The sequence below is a fragment of the Cucurbita moschata genome, unplaced genomic scaffold (genome assembly GCF_002738365.1).
Source record: "Cucurbita moschata cultivar Rifu unplaced genomic scaffold, Cmos_1.0 Cmo_Scf00027, whole genome shotgun sequence".
Lineage (NCBI taxonomy): Eukaryota > Viridiplantae > Streptophyta > Magnoliopsida > Cucurbitales > Cucurbitaceae > Cucurbita > Cucurbita moschata.
In genome coordinates, this window is record NW_019268543.1 from 2501 (window position 1) to 30140 (window position 27640).

Below are 27640 nucleotides of genomic sequence, written 5' to 3' on the forward strand. Positions count from 1 at the left end.
TAGATAGAGGGGGATACGAATGTTGGAAATCAATAAAGACTATTATACAGTATAATCTAATAATTCATTTGTTTTGTGTGTGTGTGTGTGTGAGTTTCTATGAGAGAGAGAGAGAGAGAGAGAGAGATTTGGTTATATAAAGGAGGTTGGGTTGTTTGATTTTTGCTGTCTATGAGAGAGAGAAAGAGAGTAATTAAGGTTTGGAAGTGTGATGGAAGAACATGTTGTAAGCCCATTAGCTGTGAGTCATCTTCTTCAACATACGTTGAGAAGTCTGTGCGTCCATGAAAACTCTCAGTGGGTTTATGCGGTGTTTTGGAGGATACTGCCAAGAAATTACCCTCCACCCAAGTAAGCCCAAAATCAATGGCTTCCACTTTTAGTATCCTAATTACTATAATAAAATGCATTACTTGCATTGGTGTTCATAGCAGATGGGATGCTCAAGGCGGTTATGACAGATCAAGAGGGAACAGAAGAAACTGGTACACACTGCAGTTTATGTGCGCACTTAATTTTTAATTATATGTCTAAACGTTGAGAAATGGCAGGATACTAGTCTGGGAAGATGGTTTCTGCAACTTCGCCGCCACTTCATCGTCAGCCAGCTATATTGCCAATTGTCAGGGACTTCAACCAGAGCTCTTCTTTAAGATGTCGCATGAGATCTATAGTTACGGAGAAGGGTAAGTTGTTGTAACAAATTCAAACCAATTCAATCAATTTCTTCTAATTCTTTTACCATTCACAGTTTAATCGGAAAAGTCGCGGCCGATCATAGTCATAAGTGGATTTAAAGTGAACCAAATGATCAAGAAATAAGCTTGTTGTCGTCGTCGTCGTGGCACAATAACAACTCAGCTGACATAGTACTAATTATTTTAATTAACCATCTCTGTTGTTGTGTTGTTTATTAATTTCCCATTTTGTGCCTCTTCAAGTAATTAAAAGAATCATGCATGATTTTACAGCAACCTAGAACTTGGGAGGCGCAGTTTCAGTCGGGCATAAAGGTATAGTTGACCAAACCAGGAGGTTCGTTAGATCTAATATTTCTGACACCCTTAATTGGTCTTGCTAATTAAACCCATTGTGTTGCAGACCATAGCTCTTATAGCGGTTCGGGAAGGAGTTGTTCAATTAGGAGCTATTCACAAGGTTCTCTCTCTACTTATAAATTATATATTTACACAATTTGAGGGATAAAAATTAATGATTGCCAGTTTGATTCTAATTTGTTAGTAACATATATGTACTTACTTTCCTGTTCACTATATATTAAAGGTGGTTGAAGATTTGAGCTGTGTGGTATTTTTAAGAAAGAAATTCCACTATATAGAAAGGATTCCGGGTGTGCTTTTGCCACATCCGTCGTCTTCGTCGTCGGTATGTCCTATCAAGCTGGTCGATGGGTTTGGCGAGCCAGATATATGGCAATTCTCTGGAAGAGGAGGAGCAAACCCTGGATATGAGCTTTACGATGGCCACTCGTACTTGAACCATCAATTGATCAGAGTAACTCCCTCCATGAGCAGCCTTGAGGCTCTCCTTTCAAAGCTACCTTCGGTGGTGCCTTTGCCGCTGCCGCTGCCGCTCAGCTCACAGTCACCACTGCCACTACAAAAGAGGCAATTACAGTCCATATCCATGGAAAAGGTGGCCAAGGAAGAGATTGACCAAGAGTTATATGTGGATGAGACCAGCACTTCCATCTCGCCGCCTTATCGCTATCATTGTCAAAATCAAGAATTTTAGCTGCTATGACATGCATGCATGTCTATAGTTCTATTTACATTGTTGACATTACCCACCATTTTTCCCCTGTGCAGCTTTGGAAAAGAGATTTGAAACGGGAAAAGTTGTTAAATCTCCATTCAAATATATACTAGAAAAATAATTATAATAGGTTCTGACACGATAGGACTTGTTCTTTATCTAAAACAATTCTCTTAAATCACTTTGAGCCTAAGGCAAGGGTAAAATATTTCTAAACACTTTCTTCTTAAATATTTATTTACAATCTACAAGATAATGTACATTTATTTGAGAATGGTCGGGTTCTTATGAAGTATCGTTGGGTGGGGCAACATAAGAATTAAATGGTAGTTGGAAAGGACGAGATTGAAAACTCAAACAAGGTATATACAAGTGTAAAGATTTAGTGAGTAAGATGATACAAGATGTACAATTAATAGAGATTTTAGGTGGGTGTGGGTTTTCAGAGATGGTACAACATTCCTACCTCAAGAGTAGACGCATGAGGTAAATTGAGGGGGTAACTGGGTCCCCTGCTATTCCTCCTTAACAATTCATACCCATAATTAATTATAAGCTTTCGTAGCATGCTGGATCCCTGCTTTGCTTTAGTATGCGCCTGACCCAATATGTAAGCAACTCCTGCTTCCCTTGCTTCCATCAACTCCTGCAGTTCCTCCATTGCTGTTGCCTCAACTTTTGGACTCTCCGGCACAATAAACCTCACCCTTTTCCTGGGTGCCCGGACGATACGATTCCGACGTCGTGGTGACATTATTTCCCTATGCTCAGACGTCTCCCCCAACTCTTCATCATCATCCTCTTGCAGTTGAATTCCGTCTCTATGCGTACAGCACATTCCAACTACTGTCATTCTCTCATTTTCCTTCCAAATATCATCCTCTGCATTAGCATTGCAACCACTGGATTCCACCTTCTGTGATCTTATAAACTCAGCTATACTACATACAAGATCTTTTTCAAACTCGGTGTCATCCTTGTGCACATCTCTGTATCCATATCGCACAACGCACCTGTACAACCTGTACTCACGAGCTCCAATTCGACCAACTAGGAACCGCTCTTCAGGTTTAACATGTGGGACTGGAACAGACTTGATGCAAAGAAAAACCACCACCTGGTGGAACGCAGGAAGGTTGGTCACGAAGTGTGAAAACATTGCTGGAAGCCCTGAGACAAGTTCAGTGTGCACAATGCCAATCCCGCGGACTCGGACAATACCTAGACTGGATCCCACACTAAGCAACCAATTCATTGAGACCTTATTTTGAAAATCAAATTCATACTTCTTCAGCGTTCCATAGTGCCACACATACATAATAATCATGAAGACCACGGCAAGCACAATGGGAACCCATGCTCCTTCTAGAAACTTAATGAGAGAAGCTGAAAAATACATGGCTTCAATTGACCCAAAGAAGACCACAAAGCAAATTGCTAGGACAACACTCTGGTGCCAGCAAATCACAATGACCAACGACATTAAACAGGTCGTCACCAACATCACCGTGATTACTGCCAAGCCTGTTTAACCGAAACAAATAAATATATAAAACCAGCACGCTCATTTAGCCTTAAAATCATGGAACCAAGTGTATCTCCAAGAAGAGACAACACCCAGCAATCATTAATTGTGGTTTCATACCTGATGCATTACCCAAACGTTTTGTATCTCTGAAACCAATTGTAACGGCTAAGCATAAAAGCATCAGGATCCAATTAATCTCAGGGATATAAATTTGACCATGAATTTTAGATGATGTATGAACTATTTTGACTCTGGGGAAGCAATTCAAAGCAGAGCATTGCTTAATAATCGAGAAAGTTCCAGTGATGATGGCCTGGCTTCCTACTACAGCAGCAAGGATGGCAATTACTAGAACAGGCCAACGTAACTTCTCTGGACAATAAATAAGAAGCACCTAAGATCAGATCAGATCAGCTGGAAGCAACCATATTACATAAATATCATGTAAAGTAACTAAAAGTACCTGGAACAGATATATAGAATCCAATTCGATAATCATTTGGTATCGAATGATGTTGAGATAGATACGCAGCCTGCCCCATATAAGCTAAAACCAAAGATGGATACACCATAAAGCTAAATGCAATCTGTCACAAATTATTTGACAAAGGAAGCTTCTTCAGATCAGAGATTTACACGAACAGATTACATACAGATTGAAGATGAACTTGCGCGGATATTGTCATTACGAGAATATTTCTTTTTTTTCAAACAAGACCAATATAGATCTCAATCAGGATTCATTTTAAAACCAAACGCCAATACGTATGATTCTTCAAAATCTGAAACCAAACCAGAGATACCCAGTTACCTGGATGGATGATTGTGAAAAGTGTCCAAGATCAGCAAACATGGCTTCTGAACCTGGAAGAGTCAAACAACATTTCATAAACTAACGGAACATTCTGCCTCTGAAAGGATGAATTTCAAAAATTGTATCACCATTGGTTACCAGTTATACAAAGTAGAATCCCTCCTAGTGACATCCAACCTCCTCTCCTTGTTTTCTTCAAGAATAGGAACATATGATAAGGAGAAAGTGCTTGATAAACATGAGGATTCCAGTGAATGATGTTGTATAAACCAATTGCGCTAATGCACAGAAGCCATGTTGTAACTATAGGAGCAAACAAGAACCCAACCCTGTGCGTTCCATAATGTTGAAGGGCGAACAAGCCTATGAGTATGATGCACGCAGCTGGAACTTCAACATCTGCGATAATATCAACGTTTGAAAAGGAACTCTTGCCTGGATCAAGCATGTTCTAATGAACTTCGAATAACATTTTATAGATGCACGGCTGCAGTAGGTGTTGAAGGGTCACTACATACATGTATCTACTAGTGACCCTTCAACAGTAGGTACTTCAGGCATTAACAAAATTTTCCAAAAGAAGGAAACCTTCAGGATATATTGGAATTCAAAATCAAATACACTGTAAAATCTACAAGCTTTTACTTTGTCAGAGATGAATCCAACAGAGCGAAATTCGTCACCATCTTTCTGTTAAATCGCCAATAAACTCAAAGTTTTAAAGCTGTTGTGTTTTAACAAATTTAATTATATCAAGATTTTAACATTCCCCCTCTCTTGTGAGCTTAGAAATGTATAAAAGGCCAGCAAGTGAAAATCAATATTAGCGAGGGTTCAAAGCTCTAATATCATGTTAAACACCAATCAAACCAAAAGCTTGAGCAGATGGATTATGGTAAAATTAATTACATTAATACTATAACACATTCAACCACTGGTTCAATGGCAAACAAAGTGATGATGATAGAAAAATGGAGCAAGGTTTTAAATCTTACATTTATGATGCTGTTTTGACATCGTGAACTCCAGTCCAGAGACAGCAGAAAAAACTATGACAGTCCAAAACAAGACCAATTAGTTACAAACAAATACCCTATGTCGTTTGTTTGTTTGTTTCTTAAACTCACAACCAAGAAAGGGAATGCCATAAATACCAGAAATAGCAGGCGTTAAGATGCCGTCGCCAATTACCATACACGTCCCGATCAAAGCCAGAATGAGCAGAAGTGTCTGCAATACCTTATGCGATTCTAACGTGGATTTCAGCTTAGATGCAAAGCTTTTTTTGGGTGGCAAAATTATGGTTTCTTTCTTGTACTCAGCCAGCTCCTCGTCTGCCGCTTGAACATTGGGCAACCAGCCGACTCGGGCGTGTCGACACAACAATGAGTAGAGAGCAAAAGTCCCTCCCTCGCCATTATCGTCTGCTTTGAGCACAATAAATACATATTTGAGCAAAGGGACAATGGTAAGGGTCCAGAAAATGAATGACAAAACGCCGTAAATCTCTTCGTTGGTCTTCGAGTGTTCAATGTCTTCTTCAGCAAAAGTGTTCCTATACACGTATAGAGGTGAGGTGCTTAAATCACCATAGACGACCCCAAGACTCTGAAAAGCTAGAGTCAGAACTGTCTTCCATGAATCCTTCTGCAATTAAAGGGAGGGTAAATTAGAAACTAAGATGGATTCTCATTCAGAAACTGTGGAGATTAGGAATTAATGCAGAGTTGAGAGATTTTTAGCTCACCTTAGCATACTTGGGATAAACCCCAGTTTCCAGATCCATAAGCAGAGGGCTCAAAATTTGAACAAGACCATGGTTGGAGAGAATACCGAATTGTTGAGATAAGAAGTTAGGCGAATGCAGCAAGGAACGTGAATATCAATCAATATGGAGAGAGAATTATTTAAAAAGAAGGGGAAAATGTTTGGAAAAGAGATGAGATAATAAACGTGGTTTTAATTGAAAATAGAAAAGCAGGTGAACCACCACGAATTCAGACAAGGCAGAAAAGGCAAACACGAAAAGACACAGCGGGAGGATGGTTTAGAGGTTTTAGAGCGAGGGTAATCAAGTTTTGAGGTCCCTAAGAAGTTGGCCCGACTGCTATGAATTCTGGAAACCTTCTAATGGGAATTGGAGCGAGCGAATTGAGTGGATGGAAGCTGACGTAACTTCCAAATTCTTGTGAGATCAACTAAACTCATATCTAATAAATAATCTTTATTATACGATTGATTGAGTAATTATGTTTTTGACAGTAGGAGAGAACATAATTACTCATTTCAAGCTTCAATCTTTACAATAGGAATTAGTGTATTAATTAAAGAATCACATTTTTTCTATTCTTTTTTTAGTTCAAAAAAAGGGAACACATATGTATAGATGGATTCATAATATTAGTAGTCATATCCGTAGTTTGAATTTTGAACAAAGTTGACTAAGCTTTTCCCTCATCTTCTTTCTTCTTCCTCCTCTCTCCATCAAACCTCTCTCTCACACACATTTCTCACCAACAATTCTCATCGAGGAACTCGACAAAACCCCAATAATGTTGATTTAATTTTGTTGTTATGCTAAGCAATGTTGAGAGGAAGAAGCTTTTGATTAACTAAATTTTTGTAATCTATTGATTGTCTGTACGTACAGATAAATTTATGTTCTCTCAAACACATAGAATTATTGTACTAAACTAACTTCCCCAGGAGGTAATTCACTTTCCTCTAAATTTATATCTTATGAGTTCAATAGACAAGCATATTATTAATGTTGATTTGGTGAACTAATTTTTTGACGTGGATCTCATATGGGTTTTATTTTTTATTCTTGTTTTTAAAGTGAGGTGGTTGGTTTTTGTATTGTGTTGCGGACATTGATTCCTTAAAATAAAATTCCGTCTTCGTTAATCCTGATCATCAATGACAAGTGTCATATATGGTATGGCTTGTGACATGGAAACCCACCATTATAATATATCAAAGCTTATCCACTTCATATAACATAATATATATATTCTCATGCAATGGCGTGCCCTTTCCTTATTTTTATATTAAAGTTTGTGCTGTTGAAATGCATAAACAAATATTAGAACCAGACAACACTGAAGTCGAAGCCATATTTTATTCCTGTGTTATGTATTTGTGTAATAATATATACAAAGATTTGGCGTGCTGGGTGACGATGACCTTCGTTTTTTAGGCCACAGTTATTTTTTCACGTATTATCTTAATAATTCTTGATATTGGTAAAGTTTATACAAAAGGTGCAAATCAAAACTGGAGGCCCTTGAGATAGATTTCTCTTAAGCTTGTCTAGGGTGTCGTCTGGTTCTGGCGGAGAAATTAATAAAACGCCTAATTCTAGTGGTGGTAAAATGTGTTGGTAGACAAGACATTTGGTTGAAAATGAAGACCCAAACCAATCCTCATTTTGCTATTGAATCAACAACACCTTCTTGCCAAAAGTTGTGGAAACGTTGCAGCCAGATATGATGATCACATCTTATCTCTATAAGCAGAAAAGAGTAGTTAATAATCATCTGGAAATGCTTGCCCAGGATATATGTTGGAACTGTAGTCCATGCATAATTTACCGAGCCTTTGAATACTTGGCGACAGTTTGCCACTATGTCTCCAATAACGTGCATCTGAAGCCATGTACTCTGCCTGAGTGCACACACAACGCCTCCTGGTCCTAGAGCTCTGGCTACCGATTCAAAGATGGATGGCTTCTCAAAAAGCTGTTGTGCAGGACCTGAAGATGCACTCAAAAATTACAACTTGAAAAGATACCCTCAGGCAGATGGTTTACCTATGGGATCAGAAGAATCCACTAGAATAGCATCATAAGTCCCTTCGGGACAGCCTTCAAAAATGCAACTCCTGTAAACGTTTAAAAGCAAGAAGAATCCAAGCAGAAGTCCATGGCTAGGGAGAAAAAACTAAGCATAGCTGACTACCATCGCCAATATGAAGTGTGACACGTGGATATACAGCTAAGGGGGAAAAACAGCATTTTCTTTAAGGAGGAACACCATGGACAAGTTCACACCATATTTGTCCTGTTTATTTTGCAGGAAAGATTATAATGAAGACCCACATTTGTTTTAACTAAGATACTTGTTAGACCTTCCATCTCAAAGATGTATCCCAAAGATGTATGCAACTCCTCTTGAGCTAGATGTCCCATAAAGTTACCCAAAAAATTGACTTCCACAAAACTCCCCCTCTTTGAAGTTTGAATAGAGGATGGAAGAACACATCCATAACCACCGTAAGACAGATCTATTACAGGCCAAGAAAATATCACAGGATTTCTTACTTCTAGGCTCCACATTTGAATTTGAAGCCACAGCCAGCAATAGAGAGTGTGCAAGAATGTGATAATCGCATGCAAATTGAGAATGGCAATAGATCTAAATGAATGTTGAACTAAAGAGTGAAATACCAATTTTAACAATGTTCATATGAACTCATGTCACTTCAACGAAAAAACACAAGAAGGGGTCTTCTCAACTATTTTGTTCTCCATTTACTAACTACCCTGAAATTTGATTGTTGGCAATAGATCTAAATGAATGTTGAATTAAATTACATCAGCATCAACTAAGCAAGCTGAGAAATTCACAGAGAGATATAAAAAGCGTGCCCAATTCAATAAATATTCAATACACATCAAAGAAGGGCCAATAAGAACATCAGCCACCGCCCAAGAGAGAGGACAATCCAAACTACTTAGGTGAACTGACAAAAAGAAAATGCAAATTAAGCTGTGGACCTGTCCTCAGCTACGGACAAAACCATTAGCAAATTACAAATTTTGGAATACACCCCATCTATTCAATCCAGGCGGGTTAAGCCTACCCCACCACCCGCAGATATTGTCCTTTTTGGGCTTTCTCTTTCGGACTTTTTCTAAAAGTTTTTAAAACGCTACAGCGAAATGTTTCCATACCATTGTAAGAATGTTTTGTTCCCCTCTCCAATCAGATATCACAATCCACTTCCCTTGGTGCCAGCATCCTCGCTGGTACACCATCCGATGTCTAGCTCTGATACTATTTGTGCCCACCGCTAGTAGATATTGTCTTCTTTGGACTTTCCCTTTCAAGGTTGTTCTCAAAGTTTTTAAAATGCTCATACTAGGGAGAGGTTTCCATACCCTTAAGAATGTTTCGTTCCCCTCTCCCACCAACGTGGAATCTCACACCAACATTTCTAAAGGGACGAATAACATTTCTAAAGGGACAGTATTATTTCAGGCTAAACATATTGACAATTTTGGCTGAACCTATGATACAATTATTAGCAACCAAATCAAACGAAAAAATAGAAAAACATAAATTTTATGAACGCAAGTAATATTATAAACAGATAACCAAGTGATAGAAACAAGCGGAAAATATACATTTGGCCTTAGAATACTGATCTAAGTATACGCTGGTGCATTTAAATAACTAATAAACTGCATCTTCCTATCCCCACGTAAAACACTCCAGAAGAATAATTTGAAGCAAAGCAAAGACACTACGGGTTCGAAAGCAGAGAGAGCAGAAGTGAATGCAAACCCACCAGGCCACATTGGGTTCATTTTCTAATTTGTAACTGTCCCGGTGGTATGAAATTTTGATAGAATTGTAGTAGAATTTTTTATTTTTTTTTATTTTTTATTTTTTTTTACAGTGGTTGGGGGTTAATAAGGAGAGAAGAGTATAATTAAGAGAGATTAAACATGAATCAAAGAAATTAAATATGTGAGTAAAAGTAAGGTGAATTTGAGAATGAGGATGAAGGAGGCTGAGAGGAGTGGAAATGAACATAGAAAGCTCCGAATCGAGCGTAAATGTAACGTAGGGGGTGAAAAGCATCGAAACCAAATACGTCAACTTCAACGGCGGTGGCCATGAAAGTTGACTTCACAACGTATGCGCGGCGCCGGATTTGACCGTTACACGTTTCCAACTGTAGCGTGACGTTTTGAAAGATTTAAGATCCGTTTTCAGATTAAGCTTCTTACCCCTTCTTCTATTTTTAGCTCCCTCCATTCTCACCTCTTTGTAATTGAATTCCCAAAATTTAATATTTGAGCGTATCTTCCTAAATCTGGATTCCATTGGGTTGGTGGGCATTCCATCAGTGGTGTGCTGTCATTTCCATTCTCCTCCAACCGCATGATCACACAGACTGAATGCCTCACGTTTCTTCGACCGATCAAATGGGAGACTTTAAGATTTTTCCTTTTCTTTCCCCTTTTCCTTCCTTTTTTGGGAAAATGCGAAAGCGCTGCCAGTTATATTTTATTTTAATATACACAACCATTCATTTTGAATTGTCGATCTAATACGTAAAGTCGGGAGTCAATACTAAAGCTTATCATATTTAAACACTATATATATATATATATATATTCGGCCAAAAAAAAAAAAAAAACAGTGCAAAAGCAATCATTCAACACCCACTCCCCGAGCTTTCTCATTGGGTAACTATTTCAAAAGGAAAGATTTTTTTTGGTGATTCTTCACGGTCAGGTCATGGCGGGTCGGAGGCTATCCTCGCTCTTATCTCGTTCCCTTGCTTCTTCGCCTGCTCTCCTTTCCAAAGGTAACACAAACACTGAAACAATCGGTCATCATGTTTAATTTTAAGCTTTTTTTGGTAAATCTTTCCAGTTTTTCTAATCCGCAAACAGAGAGATCGATCGATTAAAGGAAAAAAATAAACAAATAAAGCGTATGAAAATTTTCATCTTTGACAAGTCCGTGAAGCGAATCAAGGGATCGGGTAGAGCTGTATCTCCTTCCTTTGTGTGCGGATGTGATGAGTGGGCATGTTATGATAAGAGAAAAGTTGCAGTTTTGAATGTTGTTTTTATGCCCCTCTGTTATTTTGGATCATTCTTCTAATCCTGCTTTTTATAGATCCTTAACTGTTAACTGATTGGAACTCTGTTTGATCAGGGAGGAGGCCTTCGGGAGGCACAACAACTGGCAAATATAGCACTTCGGCTGCTGTTGAAACCCCGATTACTCCATCCGTGAAAGTGAATTACACCCAGCTATTAATCAACGGACAGTTTCTGGATTCAATCTCAGGTACAGTTTCTCAAATCATTGAAATTTGTCCATGTTAAATAAAAGCTCTGCCTTATTTAGTTAGGTTTGTCAAAACATATGAGTTCACGCGAATGGAGGAGCGTGATTCTAGGGGCCATTGTTTTGGCAGAGTGGCGGAGTCTTCGTCCACTTATTCTATTTTTGTATATTTAGTTTTTCTATTTTTGTAATTAGATTTATTATTTAAACCATTCAACGGATGTAAAATAAAGATATCGAGTCTTCAGCATTACCAGCGAATCTCTCTCTCTCTCCTTTTACTTCCGCTAATTTTTCCTTCGAAGAAACCTTCGGCCAATTTTTTCGTCGACATCCGATTTGCCAGAGTCAACAAGTGGTATCAGAGCCTGGTTGAAGCGATCGGTAGTATACCATCACAGAAGAGCCAACCTATCAACAATCAAGTTGAATAGCTCAAGTGGTTAGAGCGTCGACCTAATAACACACAGGTCTTAGGTTCGAGTAGAAGAAAATGCAAAGCGCAAAAATAAATACATCGTGGGGCCCATCTCAAGCAGGCTCGCTCACTCCTCCACGCCGCCAAGTGCCGGCATCTCCATCACCACCACGAAGAGGCCGTGGCCGACATCGTGATGACGGGCGTCGAGTAGTTGTTGAGCGAGTGATCAGAGAGACAACGACCGCCGTCGTTCAGTACCCGATGTTGACAAGGTCCAACTACAACGAGTGGGCCTTGTTGATGCGCGTTAACCTACAGGCGCAAGGGTTATGGCACGCTGTCGAGCCAGAGGAAGGAGAAACAATCGAGTACCGGGAGGATCGGCTGGCGTTCGCCGCCATATTACGATCTGTGCCCCCAGAGATGCTGGCTTCTCTTTCCACCAAGCGCACCGCACAATCGGCCTGGGAGGGAATCAAATCCCGTCGGGTCGGTGTACAGCGAGTGCGGGAATCCAACATCGAGCAACTTCGGAAGGAGCTCTCGGAGATTCGCTTTAAGGACGGCGAATCCGTCGATGATTTTTCAATGCGGATCACGGGGCTCGCCAACAGCATCACCACCCTCGGTGGTGGCATCAGCGAGACAGAAATCGTGAAGAAGATGTTGCAGGTCGTTCCCGATCACCTCGAGCAAGTCGCGATTTCAATCGAGACATTGCTTGACGTGAACGACCTAACAGTGGAAGAGGTGACCGGAAGACTACGTAACGTCGAGCAGCGGAAGAAGAATATCACTTCAGCTGTTGACAAGGAGGGCCGTCTACTCCTCACGGAGGAGGAATGGCTTGCACGCCTAAAGCTCCGCGACAACACCGGCGAGAGCAACGGGTCCTCCTCCAGCCGCAAAGGCGGTAAGAAGCCATGGATGTCCCACGGGCGCACGCGCGGGAAAGATGGGAATCAAAAGAAGGAGTCGACCGGCCGATCCAATGCTCGAACTGTGGGAAGAGAGGACACCTGAGCAGAAATTGCTGGAGCAAGCTGAGGAATAAGGAGAAGGCCGAAAAGGCCCAGGCCCATGTGGCTCAATCCGAGGAGGACGAGCCAGCTCTCTTCATGGTAACCGCATGCGTCCCCAATTTCGATTCCAAATCCGACGACGATGTTGAACCCAAGAAAGAGCTCCAGTTGGGCGTAGCAAAGCTGGCACCAACTGGGATGTTGAACCCAAGAAAGAGCTCCAGTTGGGCGTAGCAAAGCTGGCACCAACTGGGGAGCCAATTCAACTGGAGGAGGAGCGAGTGTTCGCTCAGATCGGCGAAAGGGACGAGCAACACGAGCACCAGCAATGGATCCTTGACACAGGGGCAACAAACCATATGACCGGGGCTAGATCTGCGTTCTCCGAGCTCGACTCGGGGATCCGTGGGACGGTGAAATTCGGCGACGGCTCCGTCGTCGAGATCGAAGGGCGCGGCACCATCCTGTTCGTCAGTAAGGGAGGCGAGCATCGCAAGCTGACCGACGTCTACTTCATCCCGAGGCTCAAGGCTAACCTTGTGAGCCTGGGTCAGCTCGATGAGACAGGCTGCTTCATTTCCATCGAGCGCGGACTACTGAAAATCTGCGATAATCAACGACGGCTGCTCACGCAGGCAAGGCGCACCACAAACCGTCTTTACATCCTGGAGTTAGAGATAGACCAACCCGTTAGCCTCTCGGCCAAGACCGAAGAGGTATCTTGGAGGTGGCACGCAAGGTACGGACACTTAAACTTTCCTGCCCTAGAAAAGCTACAGAAGAAGGAGTTGGTGCACGGCTTGCCAGAAATCAAAGGCGTGAACAAGCTGTGCGACGGGTGCTTCATAGGCAAACAGAGGCGCACACCCTTTCCGTCTCGAACAGCCTACCGAGCCGATGAGCCATTGGAGCTTGTACACGGCGATATTTGCGGGCCCATCAAGCCGGCGACCCCAGGCGGTAAGAGTCTCTTCCTCCTGTTAGTCGATGACAAAAGCCGCTTCATGTGGCTGACTCTGCTGCAAGCGAAAAGTGAGGCGGCAGAGGCGATTAAGCGCATTAAAGCGCGAGCGGAGGCCGAATGTGAGAAGAAGATGCGAGTGCTGCGCACAGACCGAGGCGGAGAATTCACCTCGGCAAGTTTCAATAAGTACTGCGACGAGATCGGCATACAACGGCACCTAACGGCGCCCTACTCCCCCCAACAGAACGGAGTGGTAGAGCGCCGAAATCAGACCATTGTCGGGACAGCGAGGTCATTGTTGGTGACGGCCGGGATGCCTGGGAGATTCTGGGGAGAGGCAGTAATGACGGCTGTTTATCTCCTCAATCGGTCACCAACCCGAAGCCTCGACGGGAAGACGCCATATGAAGCCTGGTACAACAAAAAACCAACAGTACATCATTTTCGCGTGTTCGGCTGCGTCGCATACATGAAGGTAACACGTCCTCATCTCGCCAAGCTCGATCCCAGGGGGCTGAAGGTCGTCTTCATCGGCTACGAACCCGGGAGCAAGGCGTACAGACTCTATGATCCTGTGGGGGGGCGAGCTCACGTGTCTCGCGACGTCGTCTTCGACGAAAGCACCTTCTGGCAGTGGAATGACGTGATCGAGACAGACCGTAATCCAAATCAATTCACGGTGGAGTACCTCGTCACCGAGCCTGAAGAAGGAGGAGCCCAGCATCAGGAGACGTCACCGCCGCCAGCAGGTGCACCACCTGAACCAGTGGAATTCGCAACACCACGGACTGCGGATTCGACGCTGGATGCCGATCACGATACTGATCTGGAGGCTAGGTACCGGAGGATGGATGACCTAGTGGGAGGAGGTGAACCACCTGGACTAGCAGCGCGCGAGCTCGAGGAAGTGGCCGAACTACATGCCGTCAGTGCAGATGAACCAAACACCTTCGCCGAAGCAGAAAAGAACCCGTGCTGGCGGAAGGCAATGCAGGAGGAGATGACATCCATCACTGAGAACCAGACGTGGAGTCTGGAGGATATGCCACCGGGACACCGAGCCATAGGGCTCAAATGGGTCTTCAAACTGAAGCGCAACGAAAAAGGAGAAGTTGTGAAGCACAAGGCTCGTCTGGTGGCGAAGGGCTACGTCCAGAAGCAAGGAGTGGATTTCGAAGAGGTATTTGCGCCAGTAGCAAGGTTAGAATCCGTTCGTTTCCTGCTGGCAATTGCAGCACATCACTCTTGGGAGGTTCACCATATGGACGTAAAGTCTGCTTTCCTTAACGGAGAGTTGAAGGAGACCGTCTATGTTCGACAACCACCTGGCTTCCTGGATAACGACAACCCTAATAAGGTACTGCGCCTGCACAAAGCACTCTACGGGCTTCGACAAGCCCCACGAGCCTGGAACGCGAAGCTCGACAGTACCCTACTGTCACTGAATTTCAAACGTTGTGCCTCTGAGCATGGCATGTACACGTACGGCCACGGCAAAAAGCGACTGATCGTGGGAGTGTACGTCGACGACCTCATAATCACTGGAGGCGACGTGGGAGTCCTCGGAAGGTTCAAGAAGGAGATGTCGAAAAACTTCGAGATGAGCGATCTCGGTGTGCTCAGCTACTACCTCGGCATCGAAGTGCAACAGAACTCTTCCGGCATCTCCATCTGCCAAAGTGCATACGCGAGGAAGCTGCTGGACACAACTGGGCTTGTGGACAGTAATCCTACCAGGACGCCAATGGAGGCCCGACTTCAACTAAGGAAGGCCGGCACTACGACGACAGTCGACTCCACCAATTACCGCAGCATTGTCGGGAGTCTGCGCTATCTGGTAAACTCTCGTCCTGATCTTGCTTATTCTGTTGGATATGTGAGCAGGTTTATGGAAGCACCTAGGGAGGAGCATCTAGTGGCTGTCAAGCGCATCCTGCGCTATGTAGCCGGAACCAGAGGCTGGGGCGTAAGATACTGCGCTGGGAGCGAAAAGGAGAAACTCAAACTGGTCGGCTACAGCGATAGTGACATGGCCGGTGACGTTGATGATCGTAAGAGCACCAGCGGAATGATCTACTTTCTCTCAGGCGGCGCGATCTGCTGGCAATCAACAAAACAGAAGGTAGTTGCTTTGTCTTCCTGCGAAGCAGAATACATCGCCGCTTCGATGGCAGCAACTCAAGGGATCTGGCTTGCACGACTAATGGAAGAACTCATCGGGAGAGAAAGCGATTCACCAATGCTATACGTAGACAACAAAGCTACGATCTCCCTGATCAAAAATCCAGTTTTGCACGACCGGAGCAAGCACATAGAAACCAGATTCCACTACATTCGAGAATGTGCAGATCGAGGGCTCATCAAAATTGATTTCATCCGAACAGAGGAACAACTTGGAGACATTTTCACCAAATCCCTGGCGCGGGTGAAATTTGAAGAACTACGCTCAAAGATCGGAGTTCAAATAATAAGGTACAGCTTTTAGGAGGAGATTGTTAAATAAAAGCTCTGCCTTATTTAGTTAGGTTTGTCAAAACATATGAGTTCACGCGAATGGAGGAGCGTGATTCTAGGGGCCATTGTTTTGGCAGAGTGGCGGAGTCTTCGTCCACTTATTCTATTTTTGTATATTTAGTTTTTCTATTTTTGTAATTAGATTTATTATTTAAACCATTCAACGGATGTAAAATAAAGATATCGAGTCTTCAGCATTACCAGCGAATCTCTCTCTCTCTCCTTTTACTTCCGCTAATTTTTCCTTCGAAGAAACCTTCGGCCAATTTTTTCGTCGACATCCGATTTGCCAGAGTCAACAGTCCACTCTCATGTCCATCATGGATTTGATTTGAGCCCACATTTGAAGTGCTTCTTAGAAACACTTTTTAAGTAATTAGAAAGTCAATCCAAATGTACTATGTTTTTGTGAATTCAGGAAAAACTTTTCCTACATTAGATCCAAGGACTGGGGAAGTCATTGCGAATGTTGCTGAAGGTGACGCCAAAGATGTTGATCTTGCAGTTTCTGCTGCACGCAAGGCATTTGATGAAGGGCCTTGGCCTAGGATGACTGCTTATGTGAGCTCATCATATATCTGCTCCTTCCCCACTACTAAACTGTAGGCTAATCCAAAACTCGTCTGCAGGAAAGATCAAAGATAATTTTGCGGTTTGCTGATTTGGTTGAAAAGAATGCTGAGGAAATTGCAGCACTCGAAACTTGGGACAATGGCAAAACATACGAACAGTCAGCAAAACTGGAAGTCCCAATGTTTGTACGCATCTTTCGATACTACGCCGGTATGTGTTGTCGAGGTTTCGGGCTTAGTTTTTGGACAACATGACTTATCAATCAATGTGTTAATGAGACCTGCATCCGCTACGCTTACCTCAGGATGGGCCGATAAGATTCACGGACTCACTGTTCCAGCTGATGGCTCGTATAATGTGCAGACCTTGCACGAACCTATTGGTGTTGCAGGTCAAATCATTCCATGGAACTTTCCTCTGCTCATGTTTGCTTGGAAGGTTGGCCCAGCATTAGCATGTGGGAATACTATTGTTCTGAAGACAGCCGAGCAGACACCTTTGTCTGCTCTCTATGTGGCCAAGCTGTTGCATGAGGTAGATGCCCAATTATCAAAACTCTTCTTTCTTTACTTTACATCAAGCTTAGCTATTGCATCTTTGAATGGCAGGCTGGACTACCTGAGGGCGTTCTGAATATTGTTTCCGGTTATGGACCCACCGCTGGTGCTGCTCTTGCCAGTCATATGGAAGTTGATAAGGTAGTTATTATTACAAGACTCATGGTTGGTTGTATTGAGAAGGTCTATTCTAAAAAAATAATAATAATAATAAAAAATAAAAAATCTCTTGCTCTCCCAGCTTGCATTTACTGGATCAACCGAAACAGGGAAAGTAGTACTTGAACTAGCTGCAAAAAGCAATCTGAAGCCAGTCACATTGGAGCTTGGAGGAAAATCCCCTTTCATTGTATGTGAGGATGCTGATGTTGACAAAGCTGTGGAGATGGCACACTTCGCTCTCTTCTTCAACCAGGTTCGTCAAACAACATTGATGGTATGGTCACAACCACATTCATCTTCCACTAAAACTATTATGTTCTCTTACAGGGACAATGTTGCTGTGCTGGTTCTCGTACTTTTGTTCATGAAAAAGTATATGATGAATTTATTGAAAAAGCAAGGAAACGGGCTGTGAACCGCGTTGTTGGTGATCCGTTCCTAGGTGGAATTGAGCAAGGTCCTCAGGTGAGGGAGCAAGTTGTGTTACCAGTATTTCTTTCTTTCTTTTAGACCCAACTCAACCAACATGTTTGTGACTGAAATGATGCACAGGTGGATGGGGAACAATTCAAAAAGATTTTGAGATATATAAAATCTGGAATTGAAGGAGGAGCCACTCTTGAAGCTGGAGGAGAGAGGTTCGGTTCCAAGGGCTACTATGTCCAGCCAACAGTTTTCTCAAACGTCAAGGTCCGTATCTTTTTGTTAGCTTGTTATAATATTTTAAGCATTCTCCTTCTAACATCATCATTCTGTGTATTTAGGATGACATGACAATTGCACAGGAGGAGATTTTTGGTCCTGTACAGACAATCTTGAAATACAAGTAAGTGAAAACTAGTTTCTAATTTTGAGTCCTTCCAAATGAATATGATGAATAAGGGTTGACTCAGTTTTTTGGTGGTGCAGAGAGATCGAGGAGGTGATAAGGAGGGCAAATGCTAGTCGCTATGGGCTGGCCGCAGGGGTGTTTACTCAAAACATCAACACAGCCAACAGGCTGACGCGTGCTTTGAGAGTCGGCTCTGTGTGGATCAATTGCTTTGATATATTTGATGCTGCAATTCCTTTTGGAGGGTACAAGATGAGCGGACATGGGCGAGAAAAGGGCATTTACAGCCTCAGCAATTACCTGCAAGTGAAGGCTGTTGTCACTCCTTTGGAAAACCCTGCTTGGCTTTAGGATGGATGGATCCCCATGCATGCTTTTTCCCCTTCTTTTTCTTCACATCGGCACCAATAAAATAAAATGTATGCCAGTTTTAATCTAAATGAATCATTATTTCACAAATCTTGTTTCTGCTTCTATGTCTAATTTAGAATCAAGATTCCATAAGTATAATAATCATCCTTTCTTGATTCGTTCCTTGTCTTTCTCTTTCGCAGAACGGAGATTTTGAACTAAGAAATTGATTCATAAACTGTAGCCAATGGAATTGTTAGGGTGCTGCCTATGCTCATTGCCTTCTCTAATAAAAATGGAGATTACTTGCTAAGGCAACCTAAAGGCTGCCTTCCGGATGAAACGGAAATATACAATTATGCCTTCGGTTTTGGGGGACGCCAGAGCAATTGAATAATATTTACCTAAACCAAGAGAACGCAAGTAATCCCTCGGCAGTTTTTGTTGGAATAAACTAATTTCAACTAAGGATCTCAGCTGTTCATCCATTGGACACGAACGGCTGAGATCAGGAGGTAATGGAATGTGACGAGTCACGGCAGGATAAGAATCGTAATTATAATTGGGTGGTGGTTGTTTGATACCTGCACGGCTGAGGACTCCGAGCCGAGTCCCCACTCCCCAAATGCAAATGCAAAGCCAAAGACAGAAGCTAAAGCGCGCCGATCACTCCTCTTTTTAGTTCTAGATTCCTAATCTTGTTAGGTTGACCCAAAATATCCAGATTGCTATACTTCGCAATTCATAGTTATTCTGCAGTATCGCCCACGTTATCTCACCCTACCTAGATCCGGACTGTTTGAATCTCCGATGGGTCTCGCCGATGGAGAGTCGGAATCGACCTCTCTTCTGGAGACTACATCCGTCGCTGCGACACCCAATAAGGTTCCCAAAGATTCATTCCATTTGGCCTATATAATCTACTTTACCTTGGGCTTTGGTTACCTCCTTCCGTGGAACGCTTTTGTCACGGCTATTGATTACTTCTCCTATCTCTACCCAGATGCAAGCGTCGATCGCATCTTTGCTGTTGTTTACATGGGGGTTTCCTTCATTTGCCTCGTCTTCATTATCTTGTATTCCCACAAGTCTAACGCACATTTAAGGATCAACCTGGGTTTGGTCCTTTTTGTGCTGACCCTCCTTGTGGTTCCAGTTATGGACGTGGTTTACATTCAGGGCCGGGTCGGGTTGTACGAGGGGCTCTATGTGACCATCGGATCGGTGGTCTTGTGTGGAGCTGCTGATGCCGTCGTGCAGGGTGGGGTGATTGGCTCTGCTGGTGAGCTGCCGGAGAGGTACATGCAGGCTGTCGTGGCTGGCACCGCCGGTTCCGGTATTGATTTCTTTTGGTAATTGTAAGATGTCAATTGCTGTTTGTCGAGATTAAAATTGCTTGCTCTTATTATTCAGATTTTGGGTGTTGACCCTACATGACTTTCCGATTCATGAGGCTTTTTTCTTAAAAAAAAAAATAAATAAATGTGGTTTTAGACTTTCTACCTTCATTCTTTAGTTATTATTTTGTATCTGATCTTTGTAGCAAACATAAGGCTAATTGTTTGGACCTTTCTCTTCGTCTACTTGAAGAGATTGTGGCGCATTTTTCTTGTGTACTATTTGATTCACATATCTCGTTTGCCTTTTTGTTATGACCTATGAATATGAGATGAACTGCTCAAGAGTTTAGGTTTAGAGAGGTTAGTAGACAAAGAAGTCTACTTGAATCATCATCTTCCATTGGATGCCTTCTCCTGGGTCTTGATTTCGTATGTGGCCGGAAGGTTTAGTTCTTTTTATGGTAACAAGAATCTGCTATCTGTTATCAAAGTTGCCTAATTATATATCTTGCTTACCCTTTCTTGTGATCCATGACATGAAATCAATTGTTTTGTCTGTCAAGATGGGCTAGTAAACAAAGAATCTTATAAGGCAATTGTTTGTCTGTTAGCTTAACTAATGGAGGTTGTACTAAACCGCTGGCTGACTTGAGTGCAGGGGTCCTTGTTTCTTTCTTGAGGATTCTAACCAAATCAATATACCCACAAGATGCGAGTGGGCTGAGAGAAAGTGCAAAGCTTTACTTCGTCGTTTCCATTGTAGTGATGGTTATATGTACAATATTGTACAATGTGGTTGAAAAGCTACCTGTGGTGAAGTATTACAAGGACTTGAAGGCAGAAGCTACAAACATGGAGGAAGAGGAAAAAGGGCCTCTGACTGGGATGGTATGGAGATCAACGCTGTGGCAGATAGTAGAGAGGGTCAAGTGGTACGGCTTTGGGATTGTCCTTATCTACATAGTAACTTTGTCAATATTTCCAGGATACATTACTGAGGATGTTCATTCTTCCATTCTCAAAGACTGGTACCCGATTCTCCTTATTACTGGCTACAACGTGTTCGATCTTGTGGGCAAGTCCCTCACTGCAGTTCATGTTATTCAAAATCCCAAGATTGTTATTGGTGGATGTGCCGTGAGACTCTTGTTCTTTCCACTCTTCTTTGCGTGTCTTCACGGTCCTCTAGTCTTCAGAACTGAGATTCCAGTGACGGTGCTGACTTGCCTGATGGGTCTTACTAATGGCTATTTGACAAGTGTTCTCATGATGTTGGCTCCAAAGATTGTCCAGTTGCAACACGCAGAAACCGCAGGAGTCGTCATGGTTTTGTTCTTGGTCACCGGTTTGGCGGCCGGTTCTGTTCTGTCTTGGTTTTGGATCATCTAGTGATATTTTCTATTTGTGTAATCTCAAAACCGGGATTGTTTCACCCTCGTCGTTTCTCCTTTCAAATTTGTTTATAATCAAGTATTTGTTTTTCTGCCCAATGTATCAGACACTGGAAAAGTACCTACGTTTTCAACTTCTACATCGTCCTTGAGTTCAACTACATTGCAAATTAGTGTCAAACTCACCACGCCCATATCACTGGTTATAAATACCAAATTCAAAATTTATCCCAAAAATAAGGTACAAGTTGAAAAGCGAAACTGAAGAATGACAAAAAATGTGGGATAAGATGAGGGATGACTTTCTCAATCTGGGGGTGAATGTTTCTACACCTTGTCGAATGAACAAAGTAGGGTCTAGGGAGCCAATTTCATTGCCATCTGGAATTGATCCGGTACACGGAGTAAAGGAGCTTGAATTGTACCAGGTTTGCCTAACTGACCACAGGCAGCCATCTGGTCATCACCTCTACTTAGTCGCAAGAGAACAGTCAACCCGGCTGCAGCCAAAACATTCCGAAACTCGATCATCTTCTCCTTGCAGGTAGGTCTAAATTGAGATCCACAATGTGGATTAAATGAAATAAGGTTAATCTTGCATGGAATACCCTGGACAAGATCAACAATCCTCTTCGCATCTTCAATGCTGCATGTTACAATACAACCGATTAATACAAAAAACAAAAGATTAGAATGATTGTAAAGATAAACTTGATAAAATGAACTCATCATCTACAGCTCCGGTTTAAACAATGAATAAGTCCAAAACATAGAAGCTGTAATAACCTGTCATTAACCCCAGCAAGCATCACATATTCAAAAAGAACCTTGTAATTGTGTTTGCAGCGAAGTTCCTCACGTAAAGTCTGAAGAAGCAAGCCTAACTTATACTTCCGGTTAATTGGCATGATCCAATTTCTAACCTGCAACGTTTATTTTGCCATGTGAGAGAAGGGAATTCTTCATATTTTTTTTATTTCGCACATTAGAGTAATGTCAACCGTTAAGTATGTACCTCATCAGTAGTTGCATTCAAACTAACGGCTAAAGCGCAGTTACAATCATGAAGGAAACGTTTGAGCTGGGGAACAAGTCCACTGGTTGAAACAGTGACCTTGCGAGGACTGAAATGAAGGCCTTGTTCATCAACCATTATATTTGCTGCTTTAATGACATTGTCAATGTTGTGAAGCGGCTCTCCCATTCCCTAATAACATTCAATTTCAGTTCTTCTGATCAAAACATGGAAAAAGATGATGGTTCTCACTGAGACAACCATTATAAATGTCAGGTTTTAATAATGAAAATAATGAAAAAGAAGAGGTATTCAGTAAGACCCAAAAAACCAAGCATAAATCTTCAATATGACATAAAACAAAGAAACAATAAAAATCTTCAGGAAAGAAAACTAAGAATGCTAGAAATGCCTGCAAATTTTGTTCCAGCTAAATGCATAAAGGACTTGTGGCTTAGAATAGTCTACAATGATTAAATGAAAAAACATTGCAGGCACAGATTGAAAGAAGGTAGAATTATTCCTGTAAGAGTGCCAAACCAACTAGGACCACCCATCTGATAAGGTGTTACTACCAACCATATTCTCTCCTTTCGGATTTAAAAATCTACTAATTTGCTCCCATAGCGAAATCTTGGTTGGTAAATAAACCACAAACTGGACAATTAGCAAAATTCCAAAAAAAGATAATTTTTCCATATATTTCATTTTCCATCTTGTATGTTAGATAGTTTCAGATCTTAAACATACCATAAACACAACATTAGTAATTAACCCTACGTCACAAGTAAGCAAACGCCTTGCAAAAACTGCCTGTTCTACTATCTCAGCAGCAGTCAGATGTCTCTTCAGGCCCATCCTGAAAAATGAATTGAAAACGAACAATCTGAAAATTCTTGTTTACTACAACTAAGATCATGCGGAAAGCATAGCATCTAATCAAATTGAAGAATTGAAGCTTGCCTGCCAGTGTAGCAGAATTGACAGTTCATAGCACAGCCCACTTGACTTGAAACGCAAACAGTAGTCCTGCCTCTATCGCAAGGTATAACAACAGTTTCTATTATCAATCCATCTTCCAGATTGAACAAAATCTGTAATATCCTGTGAGCTTTGCAATTAATCAGACGAATCTTGGGAGCACAAATGCAGAGAACTAAAGCCAAGTATAATGATATTTTGTACACTGAAGCCAGAACCCACAAAGAAACCAGAAGTAAAGAAAATTGAATAATTATAATATAGCACTTGCTAGAATGCAACTATACACACCTTCCTCGTTCCATCAGATGAAGGGAGAATTTCCCTCAAAGATAGCGCCCTGAATTCAGCTTTTTCAATCAACATTTTCTTAAAATCTTTGTTCAAACCTAAGATTTGACAGCACGGAGAAATTAATTGGATTGAGTAGATAAGTTCCAAGTTACAACAAGAGAAAAGCAGATGATGGAAAAGTTCTGCTATCAATGAAAGCGTTAAAATGTAAAGAAAGGCTGGTATTCGAAATAAATTGAGAAAGCAAGAAGACCTTCTAATTCATCGCCGGAATGAGCCCAAACGTTATCCCCATAAAGACGTTTCCACAGCATTAAAGCTTGACCAGGTCTGTATCCTCGAGCTTTAACCCATTTCTATCAGCGTATATGTTCGGGTAAAAACAAAAATTAGGATGCGCGTATCCGAGCAAAGGGTCTTCTTCAATAAGCGCGCAAGAAGGAGAGACGAATAAGCGCAAACGAGAAAGAGATAGAGTTTAGCAGGGACTTGCCTCAAGTTCAGTGTAAGACAGACCCTTTAGAAGCATCTTGGAATCAGTGTGCAGGATTTCCTTTTTCTCAGGCATAGCTATGAGAAAAGAGACCGCAAAAGTATCATCCGAATGTAAATGGCAACAAAATGTACAGAATCGAAGGATAAGTAGTCGAATAAACAAATAAAAGAATGTAAGAAAACAGGCATAGATACTCAAGAACTGACAGAAATCAGGTGAAGAATCGTCAAGAGCAAATAACGGCGTAGGTGATGCGGAAGAGGCAGTCGTAAAGCGGCGACCAGCAGAAGAAAGGAAAGAAATTAGGTGCAACGGAGGACATAGACGTGCGGAAGGGATAGAAAGGGAATAAAAGTGGGATGGGGCAAGGATGGAGGAGGCCATGGAAGGCTTGGGGAAGAACAGGCGTCTCATCCAAACGCAACCTCTATCTTCTTCTTCGCGCTGTAGTTTCAGTTTCCACCGTATTTCAGAGCCCTTGGGGGGTTTTCCCCATTTTTTAGGTACGGAAACAGCTAAATTAACTAGATCGAGGCTCTGGATAAACGAGTGTTGGTGTTCGACTCTTCAAGAACCTGCGTTTCTCAGTAGTGTTAAATGGGTAAAGTTTATATCCTATTTTTATACTATTATCATTCATATCCTATTTTTTATATTATTAATTAATATTCTTTTATTAAACAAATATTACCCATATATACAAAATAAAAGAATTTTTATGAATTGTTTTAGTAAGGGCTAAACTAATGATTATGCAGAGATGGAGGTATTGGGGTATGAGGTATTAGGGTATCACAATCTTTTCACTTATTCCGAAAATCTGTTTAATCTATTTAGATAATGACAAGTATTATTGGGGAGAATGAGTGAAGAATTGAATTCATGTTGCTGCAAGCAAAGCAAAGCAAAGAGAAATTGAGAATAATAATAGTCAAGGGTTCTTGATCTTGATTCTTAATTTGCGAGCAATTTGTGAGGCTCTGGGATGGAGAACTACTGCCGCCCCCGTCGTCTTGTTATTGTTACAACACTGTACCTCCATCCAGTTGATGAGCTTGAGTAATAGAGACTGAGGAACTTTGCTGACATCCTCGTCTCCCGCTCCCTTGCTCTTCTTCATACCCGCTTCCAATGCTTTCTCTATGAACTCCATAAACCACTTTCCAGCTTCCCTTTCAATCTGCTTCGCCAGTTTGATTGTGTCGCCCAACCTACACCATGATGTCATTGCCATTGCCATTGGTGGCTTCTCGTTTTCATCATTCTCCCCACTACTACTACTACCACTACGACTACTTCCCAACCCTAATTTCCCAACAAATGCTGCTGCTTTCTGCTTCCCAAAGTTGCTCTTCTTCTGCTCGCTCCTCTCCGGGCAAGCTGCCACCGATTTGTACAACCCACTCCTTCTTTGGGATAAACTTGATTCTGGATTATTGGAGTTGGGTGTGATCTCGCTTAGTATAGAGGGAGATTCTTGTTCCTGCTGTTGTTGCTGCTTTTTGGAAGTCTGGTTCTGAGCCAGTTCAGTGGCGGCTTGAATGGACACCATATCACTCACTGCCTGCATCATTTGCTGGTGGAATTCAAGAAATTTGTCGAAACAGTTGGCAGGAGCGTCGGCTCTAGCCGATTTACTCAACCTAGAAAGCATCCTACGATTACATACAACAAAATATCCATCTTAGAGCAAGAGCGAGTGATGAAAAACGAAACTGACACAGACATCTAACACTAAGCTGTATAGCTGTACCTGAGGGATCTAACTAAAGCTTCCGTGGCAGTAGCACCCCTTAAGGCTTGGAGGGCATTCTTCTGCGCTGTATCTCTCTGCTGCACAGCTTCCTTCCCTAATATACTGAGTTTTCCAGGTAAGTTCATGGGAAGAGTGGTGGCGCTATCATCAGACTCAGAACTCTTCATCATTGGGGAGGAAGCAGAAGCAGCTGGGGTCCTTTGATTTCGCAACCTTGGGGGTGGAGTCGCGCTCTTCCTCGCTGTAACAACGAGGTCCAAACAATAAAATGATAAAAATAAAAAAAACATGTTTCAAGGCCAAAAAGACAACTTCAGAGTTCAACACTGTATTGTACCTACAGCTGAGTTGAAGGGAGTTGGTGGTGAAATCCTTGGTTCTCGCTCGCACACGCTCTTGCTTCTAGGGAATTTGGACATCGATCCACAGGGAACAGCACAGCTTTTCCTAAGCAGTGAAGAAGCAGGAACAGGGCTTTCGAGTTTAGCCAACAGCCCACCGCCAAAGGAAGACCGGATTCCGTTCTTGCCCCTCACCATGGGAGACATCATCAGGGAGCTGGGAGCTGCACGCTCCTTCACGGGCGTACACTGCTCAAAGTCCAGCGGAATGGGTTTCAGAATCATGGGTGAAGAAGAATACCCATCTCCCAAGCTCAGCCCTGTTCCTGTTCCCCAAGAACCCCGCCTCGGACCTGACACCTTTGTCTTTGCCGCCTTTGACTTTTCATCACATTTCTCCCCTTTCTCCCTTAAACCCATTAGCGGTTCTGGCGTTCCCACCAGAGGATGTCGCCCGGGGAGTGGTTTCGCGCCCTTCACCACTGGGACGGGCGACCCGGGTTCCAATTTATCCACGTAAATGAATTGACCTAGCTGCATTTTGTTGCTCAGAACGAAATCGTCTTGATCCGAAGGCAGACTCACGTAGATTGAGTGCGAAGAATCCGACACCTTGATATAGAATCCATGCTTCGGCCACAGGTTTTTCTCGTCTAGATCCGCCGGCACAATGTCCGTCACCTGCAACAGCGAGCTCCGGTGATCGCTCGTGGGTTTCATCCCCGAATGCATTCCATCAAGAAGCTTCACCAGAACTCCCGGTGCTAGACTCGCCATTCTCCAACTTCAAAGAACTTCAAGAAACAACCAACCACTTGCTTTCCCAGATTCTTTTACTTCCGTCTGAGTTACAATTCAATGTTTCCGGCTTCTCCCAGTTGCTTTCATTGACAAGAAATGGGGGTAGTGGTCGTTGCCAACGGAAGGCAATCACAGGAAAAAGGCCCAACTTTTTTGAATTTCGGACTTTGTAACGTTACACAACGGTCACATGGACCCACCCACCTCATTATAATTTCGAATAATTTTCAGAACCTTTCCTTTTTTTTCTTTTTTTCCTTTTCCTTTTGTTTTTGTTATTCTTCTCTCTCTCTCTCTCTCTCTTTTTTTTTTAATAAGGAACACTTTTTTGTTAATTAATTGGGCAATAATTTCTTTAATTTCTTATATTCCTTCTATTTTGTAAATATTGTGAACAATCTAGCTGGCAATGGCAATAAAAAGACTGTAAATTTAGGAATGAAACAAAGCTTTCAAGTTAAAGAGGTGAAACTTTCACCCTTAGATATCGGAGGGTCGTCTTTGTCATTTCTAAGTTATATTTAAGGTCATTTTTGTCATTGATTTAAGAGTTCTTGAATCAACAAAAGCTGAATCATTAGGCTGAGAATTAAGCTGAGAATTAAGATTGCATTATTGAA

General features: G+C 42.2%; 5 protein-coding genes, 1 long non-coding RNA gene and 1 pseudogene across 7 annotated transcripts; 3 read left to right on the forward strand and 4 right to left on the reverse strand.

Annotated features, from left to right (window-relative positions):
• The first annotated feature begins 92 nt into the window (after positions 1-92).
• On the forward strand, positions 93-1913 carry LOC111462783 (annotated as a pseudogene).
• A 75-nt stretch (positions 1914-1988) lies between these two features.
• Positions 1989-6295, reverse strand: LOC111462782 (potassium transporter 6-like). The gene is made up of 8 exons (XM_023106519.1): positions 5866-6295; positions 5273-5765; positions 5114-5167; positions 4257-4517; positions 4116-4168; positions 3768-3891; positions 3422-3676; positions 1989-3300 (listed from the first exon to the last, which is right to left on the reverse strand). The coding sequence occupies exons 1-8, from the start codon at positions 5902-5904 to the stop codon at positions 2219-2221; spliced, it is 2361 nt and encodes a 786-aa protein (XP_022962287.1). The 5' UTR covers positions 5905-6295; the 3' UTR covers positions 1989-2218.
• A 925-nt stretch (positions 6296-7220) lies between these two features.
• Positions 7221-8777, reverse strand: LOC111462717. Its single transcript, XR_002713779.1, has 2 exons — positions 7712-8777; positions 7221-7626 (listed from the first exon to the last, which is right to left on the reverse strand). It is a non-coding gene; the product is annotated as an uncharacterized LOC111462717 (long non-coding RNA).
• A 1769-nt stretch (positions 8778-10546) lies between these two features.
• Positions 10547-18767, forward strand: LOC111462440 (aldehyde dehydrogenase family 2 member B7, mitochondrial-like). The gene is made up of 11 exons (XM_023106001.1): positions 10547-10718; positions 11075-11209; positions 16549-16691; positions 16760-16913; positions 17008-17237; positions 17312-17401; positions 17502-17675; positions 17750-17887; positions 17975-18112; positions 18187-18248; positions 18332-18767. The coding sequence occupies exons 1-11, from the start codon at positions 10649-10651 to the stop codon at positions 18603-18605; spliced, it is 1608 nt and encodes a 535-aa protein (XP_022961769.1). The 5' UTR covers positions 10547-10648; the 3' UTR covers positions 18606-18767.
• A 415-nt stretch (positions 18768-19182) lies between these two features.
• Positions 19183-21499, forward strand: LOC111462442 (equilibrative nucleotide transporter 1). The gene is made up of 2 exons (XM_023106004.1): positions 19183-19941; positions 20604-21499. Exons 1-2 carry the CDS (start codon positions 19416-19418, stop codon positions 21332-21334), a joined length of 1257 nt encoding a protein of 418 aa, XP_022961772.1. The 5' UTR covers positions 19183-19415; the 3' UTR covers positions 21335-21499.
• Positions 21500-21506: 7 nt separating this feature from the next.
• Positions 21507-24710, reverse strand: LOC111462441 (dual-specificity RNA methyltransferase RlmN). 2 transcript variants are annotated; one of them, XM_023106002.1, is made up of 9 exons: positions 24329-24709; positions 24120-24196; positions 23880-23982; positions 23624-23721; positions 23315-23445; positions 23102-23210; positions 22352-22543; positions 22123-22259; positions 21507-21982 (listed from the first exon to the last, which is right to left on the reverse strand). In XM_023106002.1, exons 1-9 carry the CDS (start codon positions 24534-24536, stop codon positions 21694-21696), a joined length of 1344 nt encoding a protein of 447 aa, XP_022961770.1. In that variant the 5' UTR covers positions 24537-24709; the 3' UTR covers positions 21507-21693. The 2 variants fall into 2 exon arrangements, with proteins under 2 accessions (XP_022961770.1, XP_022961771.1); XM_023106003.1 differs by lacking the exons at positions 23102-23210; positions 23315-23445 and having other exon boundaries at positions 24329-24710.
• A 202-nt stretch (positions 24711-24912) lies between these two features.
• LOC111462439 lies at positions 24913-27290 on the reverse strand. Its single transcript, XM_023106000.1, has 3 exons — positions 26216-27290; positions 25876-26119; positions 24913-25777 (listed from the first exon to the last, which is right to left on the reverse strand). Exons 1-3 carry the CDS (start codon positions 26994-26996, stop codon positions 25054-25056), a joined length of 1749 nt encoding a protein of 582 aa, XP_022961768.1. The 5' UTR covers positions 26997-27290; the 3' UTR covers positions 24913-25053.
• Between the last annotated feature and the right edge of the window lie 350 nt (positions 27291-27640).

Coding starts and splice junctions, on each gene's coding strand:
- LOC111462782 (XM_023106519.1), bottom strand. CDS start 5,904: ATGGATCTGGAAACTGGGGTTTATCCCAAGTATGCTAAG. Junction 5,168..5,272: donor CTTAACGCCTGCTATTTCTG/GTATTTATGGCA, acceptor GGACTGTCATAG/TTTTTTCTGCTGTCTCTGGA. Junction 3,892..4,115: donor TTTCACAATCATCCATCCAG/GTAACTGGGTAT, acceptor AATTTGTGACAG/ATTGCATTTAGCTTTATGGT.
- LOC111462440 (XM_023106001.1), top strand. CDS start 10,649: ATGGCGGGTCGGAGGCTATCCTCGCTCTTATCTCGTTCCCTTGCTTCT. Junction 10,719..11,074: donor GCCTGCTCTCCTTTCCAAAG/GTAACACAAACA, acceptor CTGTTTGATCAG/GGAGGAGGCCTTCGGGAGGC. Junction 17,402..17,501: donor GTCATATGGAAGTTGATAAG/GTAGTTATTATT, acceptor TTGCTCTCCCAG/CTTGCATTTACTGGATCAAC.
- LOC111462442 (XM_023106004.1), top strand. CDS start 19,416: ATGGGTCTCGCCGATGGAGAGTCGGAATCGACCTCTCTTCTGGAGACT. Junction 19,942..20,603: donor GGCTGGCACCGCCGGTTCCG/GTATTGATTTCT, acceptor ACTTGAGTGCAG/GGGTCCTTGTTTCTTTCTTG.
- LOC111462441 (XM_023106002.1), bottom strand. CDS start 24,536: ATGAGACGCCTGTTCTTCCCCAAGCCTTCCATGGCCTCCTCCATCCTT. Junction 24,197..24,328: donor CGATTCTTCACCTGATTTCT/GTCAGTTCTTGA, acceptor CTTTTCTCATAG/CTATGCCTGAGAAAAAGGAA. Junction 23,446..23,623: donor CATCTGATGGAACGAGGAAG/GTGTGTATAGTT, acceptor AGGATATTACAG/ATTTTGTTCAATCTGGAAGA.
- LOC111462439 (XM_023106000.1), bottom strand. CDS start 26,996: ATGGCGAGTCTAGCACCGGGAGTTCTGGTGAAGCTTCTTGATGGAATG. Junction 26,120..26,215: donor TCCCTTCAACTCAGCTGTAG/GTACAATACAGT, acceptor TCGTTGTTACAG/CGAGGAAGAGCGCGACTCCA. Junction 25,778..25,875: donor GCTTTAGTTAGATCCCTCAG/GTACAGCTATAC, acceptor ATGTAATCGTAG/GATGCTTTCTAGGTTGAGTA.